The sequence below is a fragment of the Polypterus senegalus genome, chromosome 14 (assembly GCF_016835505.1).
Source record: "Polypterus senegalus isolate Bchr_013 chromosome 14, ASM1683550v1, whole genome shotgun sequence".
NCBI lineage: Eukaryota > Metazoa > Chordata > Cladistia > Polypteriformes > Polypteridae > Polypterus > Polypterus senegalus.
Window position 1 is genome coordinate 124,877,798 of NC_053167.1, and position 26,780 is coordinate 124,904,577.

The 26,780-nt window shown below is 41.7% G+C and overlaps 1 protein-coding gene across 1 annotated transcript in view; it reads left to right on the plus strand.

The window, feature by feature from the left end:
- LOC120515153 (regulator of G-protein signaling 5-like) overlaps window positions 1–26,780 on the plus strand; it is a 104,368-nt gene that overhangs the window by 31,681 nt on the left and 45,907 nt on the right. Inside the window, exon 2 of the mRNA XM_039735906.1 lies at window positions 12,179–12,292. Coding sequence (XP_039591840.1) covers window positions 12,179–12,292 — 114 coding nt within the window. The remainder of the gene's footprint in view (window positions 1–12,178; window positions 12,293–26,780) is intronic.

Consider the following 26,780-nt stretch of genomic DNA (forward strand, 5'->3'; position numbering starts at 1 on the left):
ATTCAACCATCACACATGAGCCTTAATTTCATTGATTTGAACTGCGTTTGACGAAAATTATAAAGATGAAAGGCAATGTGTTATGCTTTTGGTTTATTCATATCAGCATGTGCCCTGGGGAGCATTGAGGGCACAGGGCTTAGAAGTGCTACCTCACACAGTCCTGCGGTCAAATCACAGACCTGGTCACTGTCTAGAACAGGGGTGCCCAATGCATTGATCGCGATCGACCTTTAGATCGCAAAGGTAGTGCAGGTAGATCGCATTGCATTAAATTTATTTTTTTTAAAATGTTAGTCTATCATATATCCTCCCTATGGTGATTGACATACAGGCCAGTCTGAGATCTCCTCTCTTCTAACACACTGGTCATCCTGCACTTACAATCAAACGCGCGAGCTACTGCAAAACTCCAGCTGTGATCTAGTTAGCCTTCCAATTTATATTGACTAAAGAAGGGATTTAAAAAAAAAAAACTGTTTGGGGAGGGTATGGGCTGAATGTGGAGTTGGAAGAGGATTTTTTTTCTCACAATGTCACAATTGAAGTGCGTTTGTCTGACGTCCGAGGTTCGATCCCTGATGAGGGGTGCAGTGGAGTGTGTATGCCTGTTGAGCCCAAAATAGGGCGAAACACATGTCGCATACTCTTTGCATTATTTGACAGTTAACTATGTAACATTCTATGATCTGCTTCTCTCAACTGAGAGGGCACCCGTGGCGGATGTCTGCCGACTTGCAGACCAACCACACGTTTTACCTGGTAGGTAACCACAAATACAATCAGATTGTGATTCAGACTTATATTCAGATATATATATTGTGGCAGTGGCCCGGACACAGACAGGCGGACATGTTGTTAAAATACCACCACACGTTTATTTACAATATTTACAAATATAATAATGGTCCCTTAGACCCAATCCAAAGGACATAAAGTGCACAAACCCCAAAATGACACTCAGTCCTGGCCACAATGCCTTCTTCTCGGGCCACCTCCAATCTCTTCTGCCTTGTTCTCCTTCCACCCGACTCTAGCGCTGAATGAATGGAGACGGCCCCTTTTAAACAGTCCCCGGATGAGCCCTAGGTGTTCCCGGCATTCCTCCTCTAGCCACGCCCAGCGTGCGGAAGTGCCGGCTGTCCTCCCGCAGCTCTCTGGGCCCGTCCTATTTTCCCCAGCACTTCCTGGTGTGGCGGAAGTGCTGGGGTAACAGGTCCCCAAGGCATTGGGGCGCCTCCTGGCGGTGACCACGGGCCCCTACACGGTGGAGCTTCCATGCCCTGTACCCATGGCCCCAAGAGCAACCAGGAAGGCGGCCCCCACGTGATCCAGGGTGGGCTTAGATCCACATCCCTCACGGCGTCCCGGCCGGGTCGTTGCCCCTGGCATCCCTGACAATATATATATATATATACACATCATGTGTGGACACCCCTGGTCTAGAACATCAGAACACTAGAACAATCTAGATGACAACAGACCATCCAGCCCAATAAAGCTTGTCAGTCCTGTCCAATTCATTCTTCCAAAATAACATTAAGTCTACTTTAGAAAGTCCCTCAAGTCCCCCTGCCCACCACACTACTTGGTCTCTTATTCCAGGTGTCTGTGGTTCTGTGTGTCAAGAAGAACTTCCTAAAGTTTGTGTGAAATTTACCCTTCACAAGTTTCCAACAGTGCCCCCGTGTTCTTGATGAACTCATTTTAAAATAACAGTCTCGATCCACTGTGCTAATTCCCTTCCTAATTTTAAACACTTCACTCAGGTCTCCTCTTAGTTTTCTTTTGCTTAAACTGTAAAGACTCAACTCTTTTGATCTGTCCTCATAATTCATCCCCTGTAGTCCTGGAATCAGCCCAGTCGCTCTTCTCTGGACTGTTTCTAGCGCTACTATGTTCTTTTTGTAGCCTGAAGACCAAAATTTCCACAGAACTCCAAATGAGGCCCTACCAGTAAGTTATAAAGCTTCAGCTGAACCTCCACACATCAGGGTGCTATATAACCTCATATTCGGTTATCCGTCTTAATGGCTTCTGAACCCTGTCTTGCAGTTGATAGGGCTGAATCAACTCCTATAACCTTCTCATGAGGTGAACTTTCAATTTTCAGACCTCACATTGTGTGTTCAAACTTCATATTTTTACTTCCTATGTGTAAAGGCCGGTATATACTTGACATCGTGCATGCTTGCGTATCTGCTGCTGCTGCTATGCAAGCAATGCGAGAAATATGCGAGAAATGGATGAAGAAGAGCACCATGAACACTTTTAACTCTGATGATTTGATTCACCAAATTGAACCATTCATGAAACATCGAAGGACACACAGTGATCCTGTTGGAGCTGCAATGCGGCATGCCATCATATCATGCAATGGCCGAATCCCCACTTCTTTGCTCAGACATTTTCCGCTTTGCACGTACATATCTGTCTCGAACTTGCTTCCCTTTCTTCTTGCACATTTGACCATCCACTTTCAAAGAGCTGCCGATTTGATGCCATCTGTTCTGACAGGCACGTGTGTCACTGGTGATGTAGATAGTAAACAGCGACGTCACGTACCGAAACTTGAACACACAAGCCACCCAAATTTTTCGCTGGTACTGATTCTCACGTTCCTTTCTGATGACGTATTCAGAGGACTTGTAAAAGAACGTGTGGCAGTGATGATGCGTATGTGTAAGCATTCTGAGCATAACCGAGCCTCCTCCATATTTCACAGTAGGACATGCAGGTTATGTGCATTGGTGATCCTAAATTGTCCCTAGTGTGTGCTTGGTGTGTGTGTGTATGTGCCCTGCGGTGGGCTAGTACCCTGCCTGGGATTTGTTCCTGCCTTGTGTCCTGTGTTGGCTGGGATTGGCTCCACCAGACCCCTGTGACCCTGTAGTTAGGGTATAGCGTGTTAGAAAATGACTGACTGACTACGCTGCTCTCTTCTTTGAAAGCTTCATGTTTTTCATCTGTGGACACAGAGCTGATGTGACTTGCCAAAACTCCCCAGTTTTGTCTCATCTGTCTGAAGGACATTCACTCATAAGCATTGTGGCTTGTCAATGTGCATTTAACAACAACAACATTTATTTCTATAGCACATTTTCATCCAAACAATATAGCTCAAAGTGCTTTACATGATGAAGAAAGAGAAAAAACACAAAATAAATAATTAAAATTAGAGAACACTAATTAACAGAATAAAAGTAAAGTCCAATGGCCAGGGAGGACGGAAAAAACAAAAAGAAAACTCAAGACGGCTGGAGAAAAAAATTAAAATCTACAGAGGTTCCAGGCCACGAGACCACCCATCCACCTCTAGGCATTCTACCTAACATAAATGACCTCAATCAGATCCTCATGGTATTCAGGGTTCTCATGGAAGAACTTAATGATGATGGTCATGTGGACTTCTGGCCTTTAATCTATCAATGTAAGGACATCACGGTGCTAAGCAAATTCAAGTCTGGCTTTTTTATGTGGAGTCCGCCTGGGTCTTCTTCCATTGAGCCCACTGTCACTGTTCAGAGGCAACAGTTGGTGTGATCAGACCCTGATGGACCTCGACCTTAGAGTTCAGCTTGTATCTCTTTGGACATTGCCCTTGGCTTTTTGTCTGCCATTCTCCCTCTCCTTCTGCCCATTCTGGGGACGATTTTCCGAGGGTCGAGGTGATGATGTAGTCAGAGGACGTGTCACGTGGCAGTGATGATGCGTGTGCGTAAGCATTCTGAGCATCAAGTAGAACCCAGCCCTTATCTTTTATATTTACTGATATTAAGTTTCATCTTTGTTATGACCTACTTGGATCTATTTGGTAAACTAAGCTTGTTTTCCTTAATTTGGTGAAGATGGCTTAATTGGGTCCTTCCCTAATTACACACCTTTTGAACTGCTGTGAGGGCTGAACATTTTTTCTGAATAGGCCACTTTTCTGAAAGGCACACAAAGCAATGTTTTGACACACAAATCAACATAAAACATGTTTTGCTGCGTGCCATGCCCGCCAGTTCATCAGGAATGAGTAGCAGGCTGGCTGCCATGCTGTCTTTGCGGGGCAGGGGCGGTGGCGGCAGCAGCAGCAGCAGCGGTCGTGGTCACAGTGCATTACAATCAGGTTTGTAGCTCTTGTCATTTTAAGTGGTGGTCCTCCCAGGCAAACGCTGCCATAGGCGCATCAGCTACATGAACCTGTGATGTGACACTGGATTCCATAAATGCAATTAACTGATATCAATTGAAATGACTGATAGGTAGGTAGTTCCTTATTTGTTTGATTATTTTTAAGCATTGTTTATGTACAAAGGGAACAACCCAGGCACTCTAATGTCAAATGAGGTGAGTGAACTTAAAAATATTAATAACGCTGCAATTATGCATATGTATGAAGGTAGAAATGAATAATTTTAATAATAATAAACAATAATAAATAATAAGTAATAATAATTAATTACATTTTATTTTTATTATTATTATTTTTATATATTGACATACATAAATAAATAAGTTTATTATTATTTTTGGGTGTTCCTGTGTTTATTGCTTTAAGCTCCCAATGCTGTTGCCTCACTGGCTACTGCTTCATAATCACCCGAATGCCACTTTCCACAACAAGTCAAGTCAAGTCAAGTTGCTCTGAAACACCACCATTTCAGCTTTTACTGATGCATCCAGTTTCTTGTCATCATTTTGTGATGGCAAGTTCCTTGGCACAGATAATGTGGATGCAACAGGCTGACGCATTGCAATTTCAAGTTACTGTTCAAAGCTGTTGTCTGACAGATGTCAATGAAGTCTGCCCCGTCCCGGCATTCGTGAGCTGCAGAGTGCAGACACCTCCCAGTCCACTGTGCTCAGTCTTAGTCGGAGCTGGGAGACTGACGACTGCTGCTGGTCTGTTGTTCACTGAATTAATCGGCAACACACTACACTGTGGGCCAAAAAACCGTGTCACTTAATTAATAATAATTGTTATTTCTTGATCAATTTTTACACGCTATACATGTGAGCTTGGTCGTTCCCCCCAGTTTCCCGGAATTACAGCAGTTTCATTCCCAGGAATGCGGGAGTGAAAAATGTCCAGGAATGATGGATTCCCTAGTTTTAAGGGGTTGAGTGTGAGTGTGAGAGGAGAAGGATTTGGGTTTAACAGAGCAAGGTATGGAGAGTGTGACGGAAACCTGGGTGTCAGCAAGCCCAAACCCCCCCACGAACACACAAGCACAGTCCCGGGTTCAAATAAAGGTGGTGTATTACACCACACTCCTTTATAAGTTACAAAATGGCACAAAACACAGATTTTTTTCACTCCTTACTCTAATTTCTCTTACCACTGCACTGCCCTCCTCCAGTCAAGTGTTGCCTCACTGCCTCCCAGCTCCGACTCGCCTGGATAAGGGAGCACGGTCCCTTTTATTACAGACCTGGGAGTACTTCCGGTGCCAGGGTGATCGCCCGATCAAAGTACTTCTGGGTCACATGGAAGTTTATCACAGTAGGGTGCTTGTCTCCCTGTAACGCCCCCTTCTGGTAGCCTGTGACCCCAGCGGGGCTGTCCTGCCGGACTACGTTTCCCAGCATGCCCTGCTGACTTCCCACGGGATGCCGATAACCAGGGCTGCTGTCATCTAGCATGCTGGGGGAATATAAAAACCCCACCGATATATTTTCTTTTTAATGGGCTGTCTGTCCACCCTTTCCGGTCCTTCCTTCCAGGTCTGCTCTCTCTCCTGGCAGGGATTCCTGAGCAGCCTGTGTGGCATCTACAAGAGTTAGTGCTTGATTGTTCTGGCTTTTGCTTTCTTTTTCTCTTTTTGCTTGTTAAAAGAAATGTAACTATTGTAAGGTCACCATTGAGGTGATAGAGTATCTAGCTAGTTAAACTTTGTTTAGCTAGACTAGGGGGTTTCGCCCCCTGCTCACTTTGCTTGCCAACTTCCTGGGTCACTTTGTGTCTTTGCCGCTCGTGTATGTAGATTTCACTTTCACCAAACAGCAAATCTTTTAATTCTCGTGGATAGGCATCTTCATTGGGAAGAAACGCTACTTTTCCCTGATGGCAGCACAAATTAGACGATCTGCAAGTCTCTGACTTAAATTTAAATCCGAACAATATATTCAATCTCAATCAAATCAAATCAAATCAAATAGGCTTTTAATGTCAATTCACTATATGTACAGAGCATACAGAAGAATCTTTGTAGTACAAAAAAATATATTAAAAAAATATATATATATATATATATATATATATGTATATAGTGCATGCGGCTGGGGGTGGTACCCAGCCAGGATGCCCAGGAGTACCGGAGGAGGGCTTGTGCCTCCTCCAGACCACGAGGGGGCGACCACCCTGGTTGTCTTGGGGACCACGGGTAGAGGGCTTGGAAGCCCAACCCTGTAGGGGCCCATGGCCACCGCCAGGGTGCGCCCCAGTGCCTGAAGAACCCTGGACCCCAGCACTTCCACCACACCAGGAAGTGCTGGGGGGAAGAAGACTGGGGACACCCGGAGGGCTTCTGGGTGCACAGCCGGCACTTCTGTCACACAGGGGTGTGTCCGCGGGGGATTGGCGGGAAGCAGCTGGAGCCCATCCGGGCTTTTATATAAGGGGCAATATATATATTGTGGACTGGGACCCGGACACAGGCAAATGGACATCTTAAGTTCACCACACACTGTTTATTTACACTACTATTTACACAAATTACGTGCACTCACAACCCCAGTGCCTCCAGCACCAATTCCCCCAAAGTCCAGGCCACACTCTTCCAATCACTGTGCCTCTCTTTCGACCGCCTCCCATCCTCTCTCCAGCTCTGTCATCTTCCACCCGACATCCACTGCTGACTGGAGGGAGGCAGCCTCTTAAATGGGAACCTGGATGGGCTCCAGCTGCTTCCCGGCAATCAGTCCTGGCCACACCCCAGTGTGGCGGAAGTGCCGGCTGCGCACCCGGAAGCCTGACAGCTTGGTGGATGAAGCTGTTTGACAGTCTTGTGGAGCGGGCCTGGAGGCTGAAGAGGGAATGTAAGGGGTGGGAAGAGTCCCCAGCAATGCTAATGGCTCTACGGGTGAGGCGGGTGTGGAAAATGTCCTTGAGGGAGGGCAGTGGGGCACCAATGATCTTACTGGCTGCATCCACTATGCATTGCAGGAACTTCCAACAGGAGGCAGTGCAGCCTACATGCCACACAGGGATGCAGCTAGTGAGGATGCTCTCGATTGTGCACCGGTAGAGAGAGTACATGATGGGGGGAGGAACTTGTGCTCTCTTCAGTTTGCATAGGAAGCAGAGGCAGGTTTGAGCTTTCTTGGCCAGTGATGTGGTGTTATCTGACCAAGAGAGGTCCTCAGAGATGTATGTCCCCGGGAACTTGGTGCTACTCACCCTTTCAACAGCTACAACATCATTGGTCAGTGGGGGGGATGCTGTGAATGACTTCTCCTGAAATCAACCACAATCTCTTTGGCCTTACCCACGTTCAGAAAGATATTATTGTCTTTACACCATTGGACCAACTGGCTCACCTCGTTTCTATAGTTGGCTTCGTCATTATTGGTAATGAGGCCAACCACGGTTGTATCGTCTGCAAAGCTGACAATGTGATTGGAACTGTAGATTAGTACACAGTCGTGGGTCTGCAGTATAAAGAGCAATGGGCTGAGCACACACCCTTGTGGGGCCCCTGTGCTCAACGTGATGGTCTTAGAGGTGTTATTGCAGACTCACACATTTTGTGTCCTCCTTGTAAGAAAGTCCAACACCCAGTTGCAGAGAGAGGTCTTGAGTCCCAAGTGGCTGAGTTTTTGCATTAGCTGCTGGGGAATGATTGTGTTGAATGCTGAACTAAAATCTAAGAACAGCATTCGCACATAGGAGTTCTTTGAGTCCAGAAGGGTAAGGGCTGGATGGAGAGCAGCAGAAATGGCATCCTCTATGTACCTGTTTGACCTGTATGCAAACTGAAACGGGTCATGGGAGGGGGAAAGAATGGACTTAATGCTCTGCATAACCAGCCGCTCAAAACATTTCATGATGGTGGAAGTCAGTGCTTCAGGCCGATAGTCATTATAGCTAGATGGGAGGGGCTTCTTAGGAACAGGAGTTATGGTTGTGACTTTAAAACATGTAGGAACAACAGCTTGGTCCAGGCAGATGTTAAAGATGTCAGCAAGGACATCCTTGAGCTCCTCAGCACAATCCTTCAAAGTATGACCAGGTATGTTGTCTGGGTTGATCCTAGAAAGGGTTCTCTTCATGCTCTCTGGGCCCAGACATGTAGCCTGTTTGCCCGGGTGGGAAACAGTTTTCTGTGCCAGTACGCTCTTTTGTGTCTCAAACCGGCCATTTAGGAAGTCATTTAGGCAATCTCTTTTCACTGTTGTGTTATTTCACTGAGTAATAATTTCTGTGTGTTTGCTCTAATGCGATCTTTACTATCATTTTTTAAAGACTTTTGAATTTTAGTACTTTCATTATCTCTAACCTGCTCTGCATTTGTATTGCGCTGTTTTTGAATGTCATCTACTCTTTGTTTTTTATTTCCCGGCCCTGGGTGTGGTTAAATCTCTTGGCACAATATCTCATCTTGCGGGACGTGAAAGTGTCTCTCACAGACCTCTACAAGCTAGACAACGGCACCTTGATTGCCATTAGGTATTGGATGAAATCCTTGGACCCATTGTCAGACCCTATGCTGGTGCAGTGGGTCCTGGGTTTTTCCTGGTGCATGACAATGTCTGGCTTCATGTGGCGAGAGTATGCAGGCAGTTCCTGGAGGATGAAGAAATTGATACCATTGACTGGCACCCACATTCACTCGCCTGACCTCAATCCAATAGAACACCTCTGGGTGTGACATTATGTTTGGTCCATCCGACACCACCAGTTTGCACCTCATATTGTCCAGGAGCTCAGTGATGGCCTGGTCCAGATCTGTTTATATTAAAAATAGCAGCAGCCCCAGCACTGTCCCCTGCTGGACACCACTCTTAACATCAGCCAGTTCTGATAAGGTTCCTTCCTGTGGAGTCTTCATGTTCTCCCAGTGTCTGTGTGCTTTTATCCTCTCAAATACTTTCAGGTGAGCTCTATCGTAGACTCAAAATTGTCCCAATAACACCGAATGTCATGTCCAGCATGGAGTCAGTTTCAGCACTGCTGAGATTGATGTGACTCTTGCCACCCTGAGCTTCATTATGTAATTTGAGCAGTGGATGAATGGATAGATGTCTGTTTAATTTGTAACTTTTTTAGTTAATGTGATTTCCATGAGATGTGATAGAGAGACTTAGTTCATTAGTCATTAATTTACTTTCATTCACATATTCATGGCCAGTTCTGGATGACCCATCATCTAGTCATGTGAAAAAGTAAGTACACCCAGTGGAAACTGAGGACTTCTTCAATGTATCTGAAAAGGCAAGAATTAGATCTTTATACAAACTGGCTACTGGTAAAGGTGATATACTTGAATGAAAATGCAAGGTTAATTTGCTCTTTAAATCATTTATTCAACAACAATATCAATTAATGTAATGGTCAACTGGGAAAAAAATAAATTCATCCTGTTGCCTTCACTAGCAAAAATTACTTCTTGTAGGTGTTTTGCATAATTGCCCAAAAGTCTCTGCCGTCGACTCAGTTAAAGTCTGTGATCACTGCTCCATGAAAAATTCCAAAATTGCAAGATGTTTGTGAGTCTCTAGCAGGTCATGTCCACTTCAAATGTCCCCCAGCATATTTCAATGCCAGTCTATAACTCTCCATTCCTTCTTCTTGAGCAATTCCTTGGTGGAGTTGCTAGTGTGCTTAAGATCATTATTGTGTTGAAACATCCATTTCCAGTTGAGCTTCAACTTTTGGACTGAAGGCCTCACATTCTCTTCAAGCACACTTTGATTTGATGCAGAATTCATAGTTGACTCAATGACTACAAGCTGCCCAGGCCCTGAAGCAGCATAGCAACCCAAAACCAGAAGATATCCATCTCCATGCTCATCTCTCCTCCGTCTTAATAAATGGATAATTGTCTGTGTGGTTGTCGTTGTCTTCATCCGGCTGCTGTGTCTCTGTTATTCCAAAAGATGGCGCATCACAAACTGTCTTAGTAACAAAATGCATTCCATTTGTCATTCCAACAGATGCCACATCACAAACATTAACACTGCTTTTACGAATCCCTTACCAAATGGCACACAATAGAGACATATGAATTGTATTTGTTATTCCAACAGATGGAGCATCATAAACATTAACACAGCTTTTATGAATCTCATACCAAATGGCATACAACAAAGACAGAGGAATTGCATCGTGCACTGCAAATTTTAACACTAATGTCTATGTTAATTATTTAAATTTTAACCTGCTTGAGATGGGTAACACAGCTAGTTTTGTGACTTCTGACTGTTTAATTGCTCATATTTTCATTTACTGGGATCAACTTCATCTTGGCTTTCTAACTTCACATCTACTGATCTTTAATTAAAACCCATTTATGGATTCTTCTTTCCTTCCTTATACCCATTACCACAACTGTTGAAAGGACAGAAATTGGTTTATATTATATTATATTATATTATATTATATTATATTATATTATATTATATTATATTATATTATATTATATTAGCTATGTTAACCCTTGCTGTAAAAAGTTCGGGGTCCTAGAAAGAACAAAAGTTGAAATGTAGAGATGTCAAGTAATTGAAAGGAACTACTCTGGGCATTTCTCTTCTAGGAGGTTTCATTTTGCTGGCATGCTCACATCACTTGTGTATTGGCGGCAGGAGGAAAAGTAAAAGGGATATCATTTTGCCGATGTTAGCGGCTAAGTGACTTTGTCTTTCTTCTGAGGTTTTTTTTTGCTGATGTGCTGGCCTCGCTTGTGTTATTAGCGCCGATATAAGCGAGTTTTCTGTTTCCTCGGAGGTGGAGCCCTTACCCCGATTCCACCTCTCACTTCTGGGCTGGACAGACGCATACACCTCCACGCGTAGACCTTCATATATTATATTATATTATATTATATTATATTATATTATATTATATTATATTATATTATATTAAAAGAAATCTGAATAATCAACGTTAACCTCGACATTAACTTTTGCAGTGCACTATTTATTGGAATGTATTTTGCAATGCACACAGTAATAAAATGCATTGCATTTGTCATTCCAACAGATGCCACATCATAACCATTTGTAGAAATAATTGCATTACTAAAATTGTTTGTGATGACCCATCTCTTGGAATGATAAACGGAATGCATATGTCTCAATTATATCGCATTTCGTATGGGATTCATTAAAGCAGTGTTAAAGTCTGTGATGCTCCATCTGTTGGAATGATAGACACATAGCAACCAGAATGACACACAGACACTTACGCTTGTTGGATTGCATCATGCCATTTTGCACGATCAAACTATATATATTATATTATATGTTATTTTATTAATTAACATTGTAATTATACTATAATGATTATTATATTATATTATATTATATTATATTATATTATATTAAAAGAAATCTGAATAATAAACGTAGAACTCTGCATTTACTTTTGCATTGCACTATTTATTGGAATGCATTTTGCAATGCACCCAGTAATAAAATGCATTGCATTTGTCATTCCAATAGATGCCACATCATAAATTTTTGTAGAAATAATTGCATTACTACAAATGTTTGTGATGAGTCATCTCTTGGAATGAGAAATGCAATGCATATGTTTCAGTTATATGGCACTTCGTATGGGTTTCATTAAAGCAGTGTTAAAATTTGTGATGCTCCATCTGTTGGAATGATAGACACATAGCAACCAGACTAACACACAGACGCTTACGCTTGTTGGATTGCAGTATGCCATTTTGCAAGATCAAATTATATATATTATATTATTAATTAATTAATTAATTAAAATTATATTATATTATATTATATTATATTATATTATATTATATTATATTATATTATATTATATTATATTATATTATATTATATTATTAACCCCCTTCCCCCCGATGGTCTGGACTAGGCAAGTTAGAAAATGTCATGATTTGACAATCTATTATGTTATATGTTTGTGCCCCACAGTGACTAAATGTTCACAGACCTTTTTCACTGAAAATATTTAAGCTTTCGATACTTTATTTTTTCTTGTTTCCAGGGCTAAAGAGATCAAGATCAAACTAGGAACACTCCTGCAAAAACCTGAACATGCCATCGACCTTATCATTCCCTATCCAGAAAAGCCAGAGAAAAAGCCTGAGAAACTTCAGAAGTAAGTGTTCCTTCCATCAGCCAGAACAAATGATGTCTGGTAACAAATTTAGTGTGAACGTGGAAATGAAAGAGGCCTCCTTTTCCTATAGGACTCTGCGGCTCTGTTGATTTAGTGTGTGATCAGTGTAAGTGTATGAATGAGCCTTGCAGTGCCCCATCCAGGTTCTGTTCCTGCCCTGCACCAGGTGTTGCTGGGATAGGCTTTGACCCTCCATAAATTTGAACTGGATTAGGTGATTTGAGAAGGTAATGTTTATGTCTTGCAAGATCACAAAGTTAAGATGTCCCAAGTCTTCTTACTGTTATCTTTAACTGTTAATGAGGCTTTATATTGTCAAAATGTTAATGTTAACTTTTGAAACTGATCCATTTTACTGTGTGTTTAATGTAGTATATGTGTTTTTGAATGTAGACTATTTTTTGGTTTAAATATTCACTATTTAAATATAACAGTATCAAATCTGTTTAAACAAATTCAGCCATATGTGACACTGGAGCCTTTACCAGGCGATAAAAATAACTAATGGTAATTTTGTCAAACATTTCCTCAAAATGGTAAAACTAGTAATCTATTATTTATATATTTTAACTATTATTTAACAATTATTATACCTCTATCTGCACTTTTAAACTAATAGACGAACGACAGTCTCCAAAATGAGTGTCGTGGCACCAACCGGGTGACCTCATTTAATGTAAAAAGAAATGAAAAAAGAGAACATGAGTACACAACAAGGGCCCATTGCTGAAAGTCTCCATCAGGAATAAGGCTGAATTCACCCAGGAGTTCAGAGGACTTCTAGTCAGAGTGAGACGCCACCTCCCAGGAGTCATCTGATTTCATGTGACCCGGAAGGGGCGGGGTTTGCTCTGGGGATCATGGGTGTAGTTATTGACCCCTGAACATCCCTCCCACCCTTGATATCCTGTCAGTCACAATCAGGATAGAAGACAAAGCAGAGCAATAGCGGAGTCCAAAAACCCGCTGATGTTTTACCAAATGTGTGGACACAGCAATCACTACCGAAACGAGTAGATCTTTTAAGAGACATCTGTACTCGCGCAGCAAGAAGGGAGGGGGACACGCAATAGTCTAACTTATTTCATATTTCACATATACCCTTCTATAATACAGTCATGCTGACAAAAGCAAAGTCTTACCAGAGGTGCAGAGACTCTGCTCTTCTTTTCCACTGACTTAAAACTTTGCAACTGTTTCTGGTGAACCCTGTCAAACCTCATTAAAAAAATAAACATTTAGCCTTAAATGAATATTCTGTTCTTATCTTCTGTACTTGCCCTTTCTTATTATCGGTCTTAACACATCTCAAACATATCCAGTGCCTTTCCATGTATGATGATCTTTTTAATTTCATTCCCTTATTTTTTATCCTAATGTCAATTACCAGTAGCCAAAGGTCTTGAGCTTTTTATTGAACTACTTTGAAATCACACTTATTTATGACTTGATGAACATTTTCAGAGCAGAGCGCTGACACATGTAAGCTCGAGGAGGTCACTGAAGCTGCAGCCCATAATAGAAGAGGAGTTTATCCCTGTGGGTTGTTTAGGTCAACTGTTAAGAGTTTTACTCAGCTGTCCAGCTCAGCATTCTTGTGTGATTTCTAAACTGTCTAACTGACCTGTCAGAAGTCCACATGTTAATTTTTAGGTCTTGAGCATCGCCAGTTTATTTCTGACCTGAAATAGGTCATAGGTTGATAATTTTTGGGTGGGTCAGGGTGACTTGTCTTGACACTACCGATATCTTTTTATAGATGGAGCACAGGCAGCATAAGAGACTTGTTCAGGGTTACACAGTAAGGCAAAGGACTCAACCGACAGTCTTCTGCTTTTAGTTTCTAGGGCCTGAGCCTCTACGATGTACTGTCAAGGTGCGGACCACTCTTTGCAGTATTCACACCCCTTCGTTTTTTACATATTTTGTAAAGTTGTAGCCTTGTGCTAAAATCATTTAAATTCATTTATTTTCTTATCAAGCAACACACCATCCCCCAGTTGCTTTTCTTTCTCTTACTTTCGGGCAGACAGTACAGGACCACTGGCATCTGCACCACTAGATTCACGGACAGCTTCCACTCACAAGCTGTAAAGATGATGAACAATCAATTGTATGAACAAATATTGTCAAATAACAAACTATATGTATAAGAATATAATACTTGCAAATACATGCTTGGGCTGCACCTTGGCGCAGTGGTAGTGCAGCTGCCTCAGAAACCAGGACTCATGTCCCGGGACCTCCCTCCATGAAGTCTGCTTGTTCTCCCTGTATCTGAATGGCATTCTTCTGTGTTCTCTGGTTTCCTCCCATTGTCCAAAGACATTCAGGTTAGGTGAATTGGTGAGGCGAAATTGGCCTGTTTGTTGTGTGTGTGTGTGTGTGTTTGTGCGCTCACCCTGCGATGGACTAGCGCCCTGTCCAGGGATTTGTTTCTGCCTTGTATCTGATGCTATCTGCCCATGACCCTGGTCTAGATTAAGTGGGTTTAATATATAAACTGTATATATATACTGTATATATATATATATATATAGTTATATTAATATATATATTTATATATATATATATTTAAATATATTAAATCTGTCTGTCTGTCTGTCTGTCTGTCCGCTTTTCATGAGAAAACTAATTAAAGGATTTGGATCTGTTTTTTTTTCTAATTTGCTTTAACATTCCATTGGATTTTGCGACATATTTCATCACACTAAGAATCATAGTTCAGCTACGGCACAGTTTTATTCTGAGAGACAGGCTGCAGACTGAGGGGATAGGGAAGACGGGTGGTGCCCTCCTCACTCACACACCATCTTCCGTTTGAACCGGTCTCCATCTTGCCACATGTTGGAACATACCATGCCTCCGTTTAGCTAGGAATACCTTTTTGTTCAGCAGACATTATCATCTAGAGACTGTTAAGGAGTAATGTTTGACGTTTTTGAGAGAGACATCAGAGCTATGTGTGATTTAGAGGGTACCTGCTCACTGGCAGAGCATACGTCAGAGCTGAACACGTTTGACATTGGAGCATACCTGCCTTCCGCTTGGCCAGAGATACCTTGCCAACTTTTAACATTTTTGCCAAAGAGATCACAGCTACATTCTCGCCCCTGATAGCAAAACCAAAAATATTATATATCAAGAGGTCCTCGAATATGAAAGCTATCAATATAAATTCTTCTCAATACAAATTATTACATTTTTTATTGATTTTTAAAGTTTGTCCTGTTTCACTACTATGTCGGCAGAGCCAAGACAGCTAGTATATATATATATATATATATATATATATATATATATATATATTCTTTATTTATATATATATATATATATATAGTGGGGCACCACTTTGACACTGAGACCGGGGGAGCAGCCATGGGATGCACACTATGTCCCCTAGAACATGTGGCGGCAGCCATCCTGGATTACATCGGGGCCACAGGCATGGGACTTCAGGGCTCAGCACTGTTGGGGTCTGTGGCCACCACCAGGAGGAGCTACACAGCTAAACGAACCCATGCGGGCTGGAATGCAGCCACACCTAGAAGTGCAGCCTGAATTAGGTTAATTATCACCTGAAGCACTTCTGGGTGGGCTATAAGAAGAGCCTGCAGCCACTACTCGAGGTGCCAGAGTCGGGAGGAGGAGGAGGACGACCTGAGTGGAGAAAGAAGAGTGCGGTTTTTGGGTGTTTTCTTTTGGTGTGTATTTTGGGGACTGTGTAGGGCCTATAGGGCATGAGGAAGACGTGCCCCATGGCTGACCAAAATAAAACCTTTTTTTTATTTTTATATGTGCCTCTGTTGTCAGTCAGTTAGTGTCGGGTTGATGCCTATATAGCACCTTTTGCCACTATATATATATATGTGTATATAAATATATATACATATCCTCCTGCAGTGGGCTGGCGCCCTGCCCGAGGCTTGTTTCCTGCCTTGCGCCCTGTGTTGGCTGGGATTGGCTCCAGCAGACCCCCGTGACCCTGTAGTTAGGATATAACGGGTTGGATAATAAATGTATATATATATATATATATACTCATATGCTCTTATCTAGGTGGCAGCTCCGCAGGGATTCTCATAGGGAGTTGGAGTTCGGGACAGCTCTGTTGGGTTCTGGGGGTGCTACTAGAAGGTGCTGCAGGGACTACGGAGCACTACTTTGTTGGGCTTCTGCCTTAACTAGAAATGCTTCTGGTCCATGCTGTTGAGACAGTGTTTCTTCTTACCTTCCACCCAATGTTGCAATGATACATGAAACAAAGTGAAATATTTTGGGGATTGTAAAATGGAAACATCATTAGCGGCTTGGTTAATTACAATCCTTAAACTTTCTGAAGTATTAATCGTTAAGTGAGCCAACAGCAAGTAAGTGCACTTAGCATTATGCCATCCTGGATTGTTTTTATTGCTCTAAACTCAAAATTGTAAGCACTTGAGATAAGAAACTTCCCATGACAAAATATAGAAATGTAATAAATTCAGCTGTAAATAAATCCATCGTCAAATTTTTCCCCAGATGTTAATATCTGAGTCACCTAATAAATGCTACAGAAATGAGGAGACAGCTCATTTATAACGGAGCTATAAATAGTTGCATGCATAGTGAGGTGTAAGATTTGGCTTTGGTGCCCGAATGCTGTTATTGTTTGGACTGAACTCTCTTGCCATATGAAGAATAACTCATTCCGGCTGCAGCTTTGTAATGATTGCAAATGCAAAATGGCACGTGGGCTCATCTTATTGTTTTGGGCGTGATGTAAGTAAGGCTTGTCAAGTCTGAATGACAATCAACAAGCCATTTATTTGAACTGACTGATCCCAGGGTGTTATTGCGGGTAAAGTGTAACAATAGTGTGCATTTAAAGATAAATTGACACAAAAAGAGGTCTGGGGCAGCCTCCCTTATACTTGGAAATAGCTGCAAAATTTAAGAAAGAGGTTGCAGAAAAAATGGTCTTTACAGACAAGAGTTCAAAACAGAACTGAGGTTTGGTACAGATAGGGTGGGATATAAAGTCGTAAGGAGGAAGTGACGTCTTCAGGGTTTGGGAATGGAAATAATGTATTCAGGGGTAGACCCGGAAGTTACGTCTTCGTGGTGAAACCGGAAAGTGACATCTTCAGGGATGGAACTAGAAAGTGACGTCTTTAAGGGGTGGAACTGGAAGTTAAAGCTTCAGGGGTGGAACCAGAAAGTGACATCTTCAGGGGTGGAACTAGAAAGTGACGTCTTCAGGGGTGGAACCAGAAAGTGACGTCTTCAAGGGGTGGAACTGGAAGTTACATCTTCACGGGTGGAACCGGAAAGTGACGTCTTCAGGGGTGGAACCAGAAACTGACGTCTTCAAGGGGTGGAACTGGAAGTTAAATCCTCACAGGTGGAACCGGAAAGTGACGTCTTCAAGGGGTGGAACTGGAAGTAAAGTTAAAAGGCCTAGGCGGAATTTCTCGCACTTGGTCTGCAGGGAAAAAGGAGAAAAGGTCAGTGCACTCTGTTACCCCTGGTCTAATCAGGAATTACCTTCTTTCGAGCCATTTTTAGCTGCCTTCCATGCACACGCATGTGACACAAGACATACTGTATATAACATGAAGGAAATAACGTGAAGTCTAACCTGTTTAGAGTCAGCACTTCACAATCAGTCCACTACTGTAGACAGAAGTCCACCTTGTTGTGTTGTATTGTGTTGTGTTCTCGTGCCTTTTAAAACACCTCAGGAGAGTGTTGCTGTGAAGACGCTATATAAGACATAGATGACTGGTGATGAAGCACACTAGGCAGTGTTGTCATCTCACACTGCACAGACCCTGTTAACTGTGAAGTCGGTATCTTCTTCCTGTGTTTGTGTGGGGTTTCGCCCAGAGTCCATAGACAAGCTGCTAGGTGTCTCAGTGTTCCTGCCTTACACCCAATGGTGCTGGACAGAGCTCAGAAAATGGACACATAAATGATCCATATGTAGATCCTGTGGTGTGTGGTGTGGTGTCACAATGACTTTAGGTTTTAATCCCCAGCCAGGTCACGGCCACCACATTAAGCTAAGCTTTTGTTCAGTACAAAAAAAAGGACTAGAGAATGGATGGCTCCACGACTGATCACATCAAGTCAAGTCAATAGTTCTTTCATGTATATACCTTACAATCAAGTTCTTATTTGCATATCTCAACAGAAGAGTTAAAACAAACACAATACAAATACTTAAGTAAAAAGGTATTGTGACACATATCCTGTAGAAGACACCAAGTCGAAAGGCTTCAAGAAAACCAACTTCATCCCAATGAAAACAGGAACAGTCAGTGTATTTATTGAAACAGGAGCTGACAATTCAATACACACAGAGACACAGCAAACAAGCAGGGAAGGAGCCAGGTCAGTGGCTGGGTTAGAAAGTTCCTTGCATCACCCATCGGGCGACAGACGTGTTACACAGGGAGGCTGAGAACTTGTAGTTGCTTTGGTAAAACTGTGAACCTGCGGATGCCTTGGCAAAGGACAAGCAACCCTCGACAGACGCATCAATTGTGTTTTGGTGTGCAGCATCATTGGGAAGGCTCTCAAAAGAGCGCAAAAATCTCACAGTACATAGCATTGCAAATATATCTATATCTATATATATATATATATATATATATATATATATATATATATATATATATATATATATATATATATATATAGTGATGTGTGAGTCCCTGTCTTGCACCCCAAAACACGAGGGTGAGTCTCAGTACTTTAGCAAAACCAGCTTTTATTCAGCTTGAAACAGGAACAGCATGGTTATTTACTGTAGCAGGATCTACCACTCTCTTATACACAGACACAGCAGTCAGGCAGGGTTATGACCAGGTTAGTGGCCAAGTAATCCTGTGCCCTGCATTTACTGTATAATGTTTCTTGCATCACCCATCGATGACACACACTTATAGGGTGACTGCAATCATCACAGATTTGCTTTCGCTGCAAGCCGCTGCAATGCTGGGAGCTTGCGGTTGCCCTGGCAACAGTAAAGCTGTCTTCCACAGATGCGTCAATCATGCTTTGGGATGCTCTTCGGCATGTCGTCCCATTGGGAAGAGTTCTTTAAGACACGGGTGTCCAACTCTGGTCCTGGAGGGCCAGAGTGGCTGCAGGTTTTCATTTTAAGCATCTTCTACATAGTGACCAGTTTTTGTATATGTATATATGTGTGTGTGTGTGTGTATATATTGTGAAGGAACACATGTAAGGACAGGGGTGTCCCAGCTGGGATTGGTATCATTCTCTTAACCGGCCAGGAGGCCATTATGACTGAACAATGAAAGGGGAATCAGTCTCAGAGAAATATGCCTCCCCACATAGGTAGATGGCAGTATCCCTAGGCTTTAGCACCCATTCCCATAACTGCAAGGCATCATAGGATTTGTTGTGCCATTAGGCAACTTTGCTGGGGTATTTGGGTGCCACAAGAGGGTGCTACAGGTAGTTACACTCCCTGTTTAAGGGAACTTTCAATTGACTGGCACCACAAGTACTCCCAGGTCCAAGATAAATGGAGCCGCTCATCCACACTCATTTTAAGTCAGAGTCAGGAGGAAGATGGCAACAATTGTTGAAGGAAGGGGAGTCTGGAGAGGAGTTTAAAGGAGAAGAAAGAATAGAGAGGATTCAGTGTCCATTATGTGATTCTTTCCTTATAAAAAGGTATTTGGAAGAAAAAATAAATTTTTAATTGTACCCATGACTGTGATTGTGTCAGTTGCTTCTGGGGTTTGGGTGTCTGTATATTTTAAATATAAAATAAAATTGGTCAGTTACACTGAGATTAGCACAAATGAAGCATTTTAAAGTATTCTTACTTAATTGCCACAAATCCACCAGGTTGCTGGGTATAAATCATCAGAAGAGTTATGTTAAATTTCATTACTGTTACTCTGAATATGATTATGTGGATTTCAGAATGTATGTGTGTATCAATATCTGTCTATCTATCTATCTATCTATCTATCTATCTATCTATCTATCTGAGTTTTTATATATTAACACTTCTGGGGACTGAGGGCACTCTGCAATGACTGGCATTGTTCTGCTCAATGAGGTCTTATTCCCTTAATGCTCAGTTCCATTACAGCAGACTTGTACTTGTCAATGTGCCTAGCCACAATGCTTCTAAAATAGACAAAAAAACTTGATCATCCAATTTTAAACAACAATGGCTGAAGGGAAGTCTAATTTAAATGAACACAATACAACAGAAAAGGATTAAATGGGCTGCATTTACCACAGGGGTCTCTCGCCTTTGTTGTCCCTCGCACACCGATGACACATAATAAAAGAAGACATCCCTGTAGTGCTATGAATGGACCGAGCCAACAGGGAGCGAGGAGGGCAAAGTGAAATGTCGACGTGCAGAGGCGCTTTCCAGATGTGCAAGTCACATTCCCAGAAGGCTCTTATCCAAACATTCGCTGCCTGCCAAAGCTCTCGGCAGACACTGGTGTTATTTCTCAGCTGCTGGCTACATGTTCGCTTAGACCGGGGCAGCAAAGTGCACGCTCGACAGCAGCTGTTTCAGTCGAAGCCAAGTGCTATTTAAGAAAAATAAATAAATAAAATGCAAGCTTTAAACACGGGGCAGCTCCATAATAATACTGTAAGTATTTTCCATTCTGTTAAAATTATTATAAGCGTTCTATTGACTCTTCATCAAGTTGGAGCATCCGAGCTCATCTGCAAAGAAGACACCGGCGAGCGGAGCAATACGTTAGTGAATGTAGGAGTCAAGGACATAGTTAAATGTTTTCAATCATTCATTTTTTTATTAGTGTCATCAGATATCCATATACTGTATATTATGGAAGTGTCAAAGAGCATGACGGCAAAGCTCAATACTTCACAACAACACCTCTGAACTCCTTCTTCTTTACTAAAACTCAGTGGTGGGACTTCTTACTGGAACTGAAGGAGTTTTCTAGACAAGTAGTTACCTTGAATTCTAGTAGCACCTAATGTGGTTTAGTGCTTCCTAATTACATTCAGTAAATGTCAGTAAGCTCAGTTTATAAAAATGTATTGAACATTTGATAGATGGAATTTAAATGCTGAACAAATAAACATTTGACGGTGTAAATCCGAAAAAAAAGGTCATCTTTTTAAGCTTCTTGTATTTCTAATGGCAAGCTTTAGTTACAACATTCTAAACACAAACTAAAACTTAAATTACAATAAAACACATTTAAATATGTCATATACAGGCGAGAAACGCGAGGTGCGGGAGCAACGAGCCTCACCTCCCCTCGGACTGCGCTCTCCCTCACACACGGGGCTGATGCGTGCAATTGGCGCGTGCCTGTCACTGTCTCTCTGTATGTCGCCAATATAAGCTTTGCAGGCACGTTTATTATACACCCTGACTTTCCACAGTCTTGCTAATATCTTTAATGAATGTCAGTTAGTCATTTTCCAACCTGCTATATCCTAACATAGTGTCACGTAGGCCTGCTGGACTCCCTATCCCAGCCAATACAAGGTGCAAGGCAGGAACAAACCCCAGGCAGGGCACCAGCCCACCACAGGGTACACACACACACACACACATACACACACACCAAGCACACACTAGTGTCAATGTAGGATTGTTAATGCACCTAACCTACATGTCTGTGGACTGTGGGAGGAAACCGGACCACCCGGAGGAAACCCATGCAGACAAGGGGAGAACATGCAAACTCCACGCAGGGAGGACCCAGAAAGCGAACCCAGGTCTCCTTACTGCGAGGCAGCAGCACTACCACTGTGCCACCGTGCCGCCTCTTTAATGAATGTGTGTGACATATTTAGGCTTACTGATCAGACACAAAACTGCAATGAAAAAGCACAGGGTGAGGCAGACAGTACTGTGCCTCCCTGAAGGGGGCGCATGTGAGCCCAACAGGTGCTCATTGTTGCTGTTCTTCTACGCAGAGGCGCCAATAAGTTAGCAATATCGAAAGTCAAGTGCATTGCAGCGGTCCATTTATTTTCATTTTTCGTTCTGACTGACTGCCAAAAATGGATTTCAAAGGAAAATAATGCAGACTTTTACAAGAAAGTGACAGAGATTTTTGTGGAGAAGGATAGGTGCCAGGACTTCATTTACAAATAAAAGTAAGAACGTAAATGGTTTTCAATTTTATAAAAAAAAAAAAAATGGGATCAGACTAAGAAAAAAACAATCCAACATTTAAAAACTAAATTATGACCTTAAATAAAGTATTTTGTTTTTCTTATCCTTTTGTTGAACAGTCTCTGCTAAAATTGATTAAAACATCAGAATTAAGAGCTTTTTAAATCAACTAAATATTTCAAATTCTTTTTTTTTTGTACACCACTCAGTACTTTCATTTGTATTGAATGGGTATGAATTGTGGAATTGCAACGGCAAATTTAGAAGTCATGGAGGATGCAGAGTAAATGTGTCTCTCTCGCCGCTATAAATGTAATGTTCTTTCTTAGCCAAATAAGTACCTTATACTTATGTGTGTGTAAAGAATTCTGGTGAGATTTGAAGCATAACCAGTAGTCAACTGAATAGTAAATAAGCTACTTTTTTGGGTTCCTATATTTGTAAATCTGACCCTGAAGGAGTCAGTGCCTCACCAGCCATGAACCCCACCGCACGTCACTGGAGTGGCCCCCTGTATCCAATTGCATAAGAAGAGGGCACAATGGAATCGGCAGGAGACGTGGCCTGCAAAGCATTGTCACGTGCCGCAGGGCTGCCATCACACCTTTTACATTTTCACTTTAACAAAGTCTGCTTTTACAATGCACCATACATCTGGTAGTCCCATAGGAAAATATACTGTGGAAAGGCTGATCTTTGATGGCTCTTGAGACTCAAGAGAAATTCTCATTTATGCTTCATTTAAGAATCAGCTTTGTTACTGATGTGATCAAAGTCCTCAAAACACAAATAATCCTCAATCCTTTGACAATTACTCGTGTTTTTCTGTACTGTGTATTGTATTGACCCCCCTCTTTTTGACTTCTACTGCATGTCCAAACTACCTGGAAAGAGGTCTCTCTTTGAACTGCCTTTCCCGAGGGTTCTTCCATTTTTTCCCTACTAGGGTTTTTTTGGGAGTTTTTCCTTGTCTTCTTAGAGAGTCAAGACTCGGGGGCTGTCAAGAGGATGGGCCTGTTAAAGCCCATTGTGGCACTGCTTGTAGGATTTTGGGCTATACGAAAATAAATTGCATTGTATTGCATAAAAGTCCTTAGGAGAAATAGCTTTAGACAAAAATGAAATTTGAGATACATACTGTATGCGTCAAAGGTTTATACATGTACTGTGGAAGTTCAGCCCAGCCACAGACAGATATAGGACACACAGAAGTCCCAAAACACACACGTTTATTCTTAATACAACACAATGCACACAGTACACAAACCTCACAATGCTCAGTCCTTTTCCTTCTTTTCTTTCTTCTCTTTTTTCTTTGCCGCCTCCACTCCTCTCCTGAAAACTTCGTCCTCAGCCTCCTGACTCCGGCTCCCCGAATGGTGTGAGGTGGCCCCTTTTATATTGTACCCAGATGTGCTCCACGTGCTCGTTGATGACCTCTTACAGCACTTCCTGGTGTGGCAGAAGTGATGCCTGAGCACCCAGAAGAACTCCGGGTGTGCCTGGTTCCTGTTCTGGCATCACTTCCTTGTGTGGCAGAAGTGCAGCAGTTCAGGGCTTAGCAAATGTCCAGGTACCCCCTGGTGTTGGCTACGGGCCCCGCAGGGTTGAGCTTCCAAGCTGTGTTCCTGTGGCCCCGACACCCACCAGGGCAGATGCTCTCTCGTGTTCAGGGGTAGATACTGGTCCTCTCCTGGTCCTTCCAATCTCTGTGTGTGCCGGCTAAGCAAGGGTCCCAGCCGATTGTTACAGTACTCACTAATGTCCTTAAGAACTTGAGGAAAATATAAAAACATGCGTCAAAAGTTTATATATCTACTCAAAATATTCTCTGGTGATCTGTTTGATTTCAGCCTATTTAATCTCAGCAGCACTTCTCTCTCTCTACATTTTCTAAATCACTCAGTACCTCTTTGTAGTCCCTTTTACTGCTCGGAGGTTAAAAATTTAACTAGAGGAATCAATAGTTAAGTTAAAAGGCACTTACTGTTTTAAATGTATGAAGAAAAAAGTCCAGCAAAGCAGATAAGGCAAAAGCTGACCCAAAGAGATGCTTTCAGTATTTTACACTACAGTACAAGAACAGGCAAGGAGGAGGTGAAGTACATCAGGAATAGTAAATGGGAATTAAAAAATACAAGCAGTGTTATAGCAGATGCTCTAAACGTGTATTTCTCAGAAGTCTTTACATGTAGCAGAACAAGATAACCTCCCAGCAGTAACAGGGACCACTAAGGAGGGACTGAGTACGTTAGAAAGTGTAGAGGGAGAAGTGCTGCTGAGATTAAATAGGCTGAAATCAAACAGATCACCAGAGAATATTTTGAGTACATATATAAACGTTTGACGCATATTTTTAGGAAGTCACTGCACACTGGGTGAATTCCGAAAGACTAGAAAATGTTAAATATTATCCCATTATATAAAAAGGTGATCCCAGCAACTACAGGCCAGTAAGCTTAACATGCATCAAAAGTAAATTAATGAAAGGAATTATTAAAGATAAGATTGAGCAGCACATGGCAAGAACAGGATTTTTACTGAACAGTCAGCATGGCTTCATGGCTGCTCGCCCCTCATGCAAGTGCAGAATGACTGTGTAATAAAGCCCCTCCAAACACTGGTTTGTTTTTGTTACACAGCACTCTTATAATAAATTTGCACCTTTATTTTGCCCGACATTTTTGTCTGAGTTTCATCTCTCCTCTGATCCTGTCCTGTCCATGAACTGCCAGATATCTAAAGTGGAGTCTGATGTCACAGCCCCACTACATGGGATATTACAAGTTTATCCACATAAAGGCTTACATCTTATCTAAATAACCCTAAAGTAACCCTAAAATCAACACAACCTAAACATGACGTGTTTTATTTAACAAGCACCATTTTGTACTTACCACACTTCTTTTAACTTCACCTGTTTGTTGTCTGGTACAAATCTTGTAATCGATATTTAACCCACTTCATATTGATCAAATGACTTGAAATTTTGCACACTTACTCACTACTCATGACAATGCATGAATCAATAATCAGTTTCACTAATTGATCAATTAATCCATGTTAATTAAGAAATGAAATTTTCATATGAAGAATAGTTCAAGATTTCACCAATAGATGGCGATAGTAACGTGTTAAAATATTGATTACAAAGTTATACTAAAACCCAAGACTAAAAAGTTGAAAATAACATATATATAAAAATGTTTTTTTACAAAGCATGCCTATATTAAGTTAAAAAGTGTACTAAAAAGTAAAAAATAAGTCACTCATACATCACTCGTAAAATAAAAGCATGAGCGCTTTTCATCAATCAACATTCAAAAAACACTTCTTAAAATCTTAGCAAAAGTTCCCACCTTTTATTTTACGAGTGATTTATGAGAGACTAATTTTTTACTTAATATAAGCGTGGTTTTTAAAAAGTATTTTATATATATATATATATATATATATATATATATATATATATATATATATATTATTCCCCTCTGTTCCAAGCGTGCCATTGATGCCCACTCTGATGTGGCAATGGCCACCGTGCCACTGCTATCTTTCAACCATGAAACACAGCACTGGTTTCAATTAGAAGGATTTAAACTGATATAAATGTAAATAATTGGTCACGCCAAGTTCCCACTGCAGGGGCATCTGCTGTCTTTCACAAAGGATCCTTTTTTTTCTCAAAGAGAAACTAATTTTATTTCGATTTAAGCTTTTTTACAAGATGACCAGATTAAGGTGTACCAGATGCCTGCTTGCACTTGTTGCAGTGCTTTGGACCACTTATGTTAATCAAATCAACTATCGGCGTTGAATCAGATGCTGTTTTGTAAAGGTGTTTAAAATGCACTGCCAACCTTGACAATTCACAGCTGCTAACCTTTAAAGCATCACACGCTCTCTATGTCGTGATGCAGCCTCTGGAAGGAGACCAAAGACATCAAATCAGCCCTCACAAAGTAAATCGATCTTAACTCACAATTAGACAAAATGAAAAAATAGGATTATTAACTATTTGAGGGCTGAATATTTTTTCCAAAAAACATAGTTTCTGAAAAGCAATGGTTTCACACAGAAATGAAAAAAAAAACGTCTGTTGCTGCATGCTGTGGCTGCCAGTTTGCCAAGAATGTGCGACAGGCTTGCTGCCAGGCTGTCTTTGCGTGGCTGGGACACAGTTGCAGTGCATTACAATCTGGTTTCTACCTCTTATCATTGGTAAGTGGCAGTCCTCCCTGGCGAACATTGTCAGTACAATGATTAGCTGAGGACCAATCAACTGAAGCTGGAACTTCACAATTATTTTTGATTACTTGT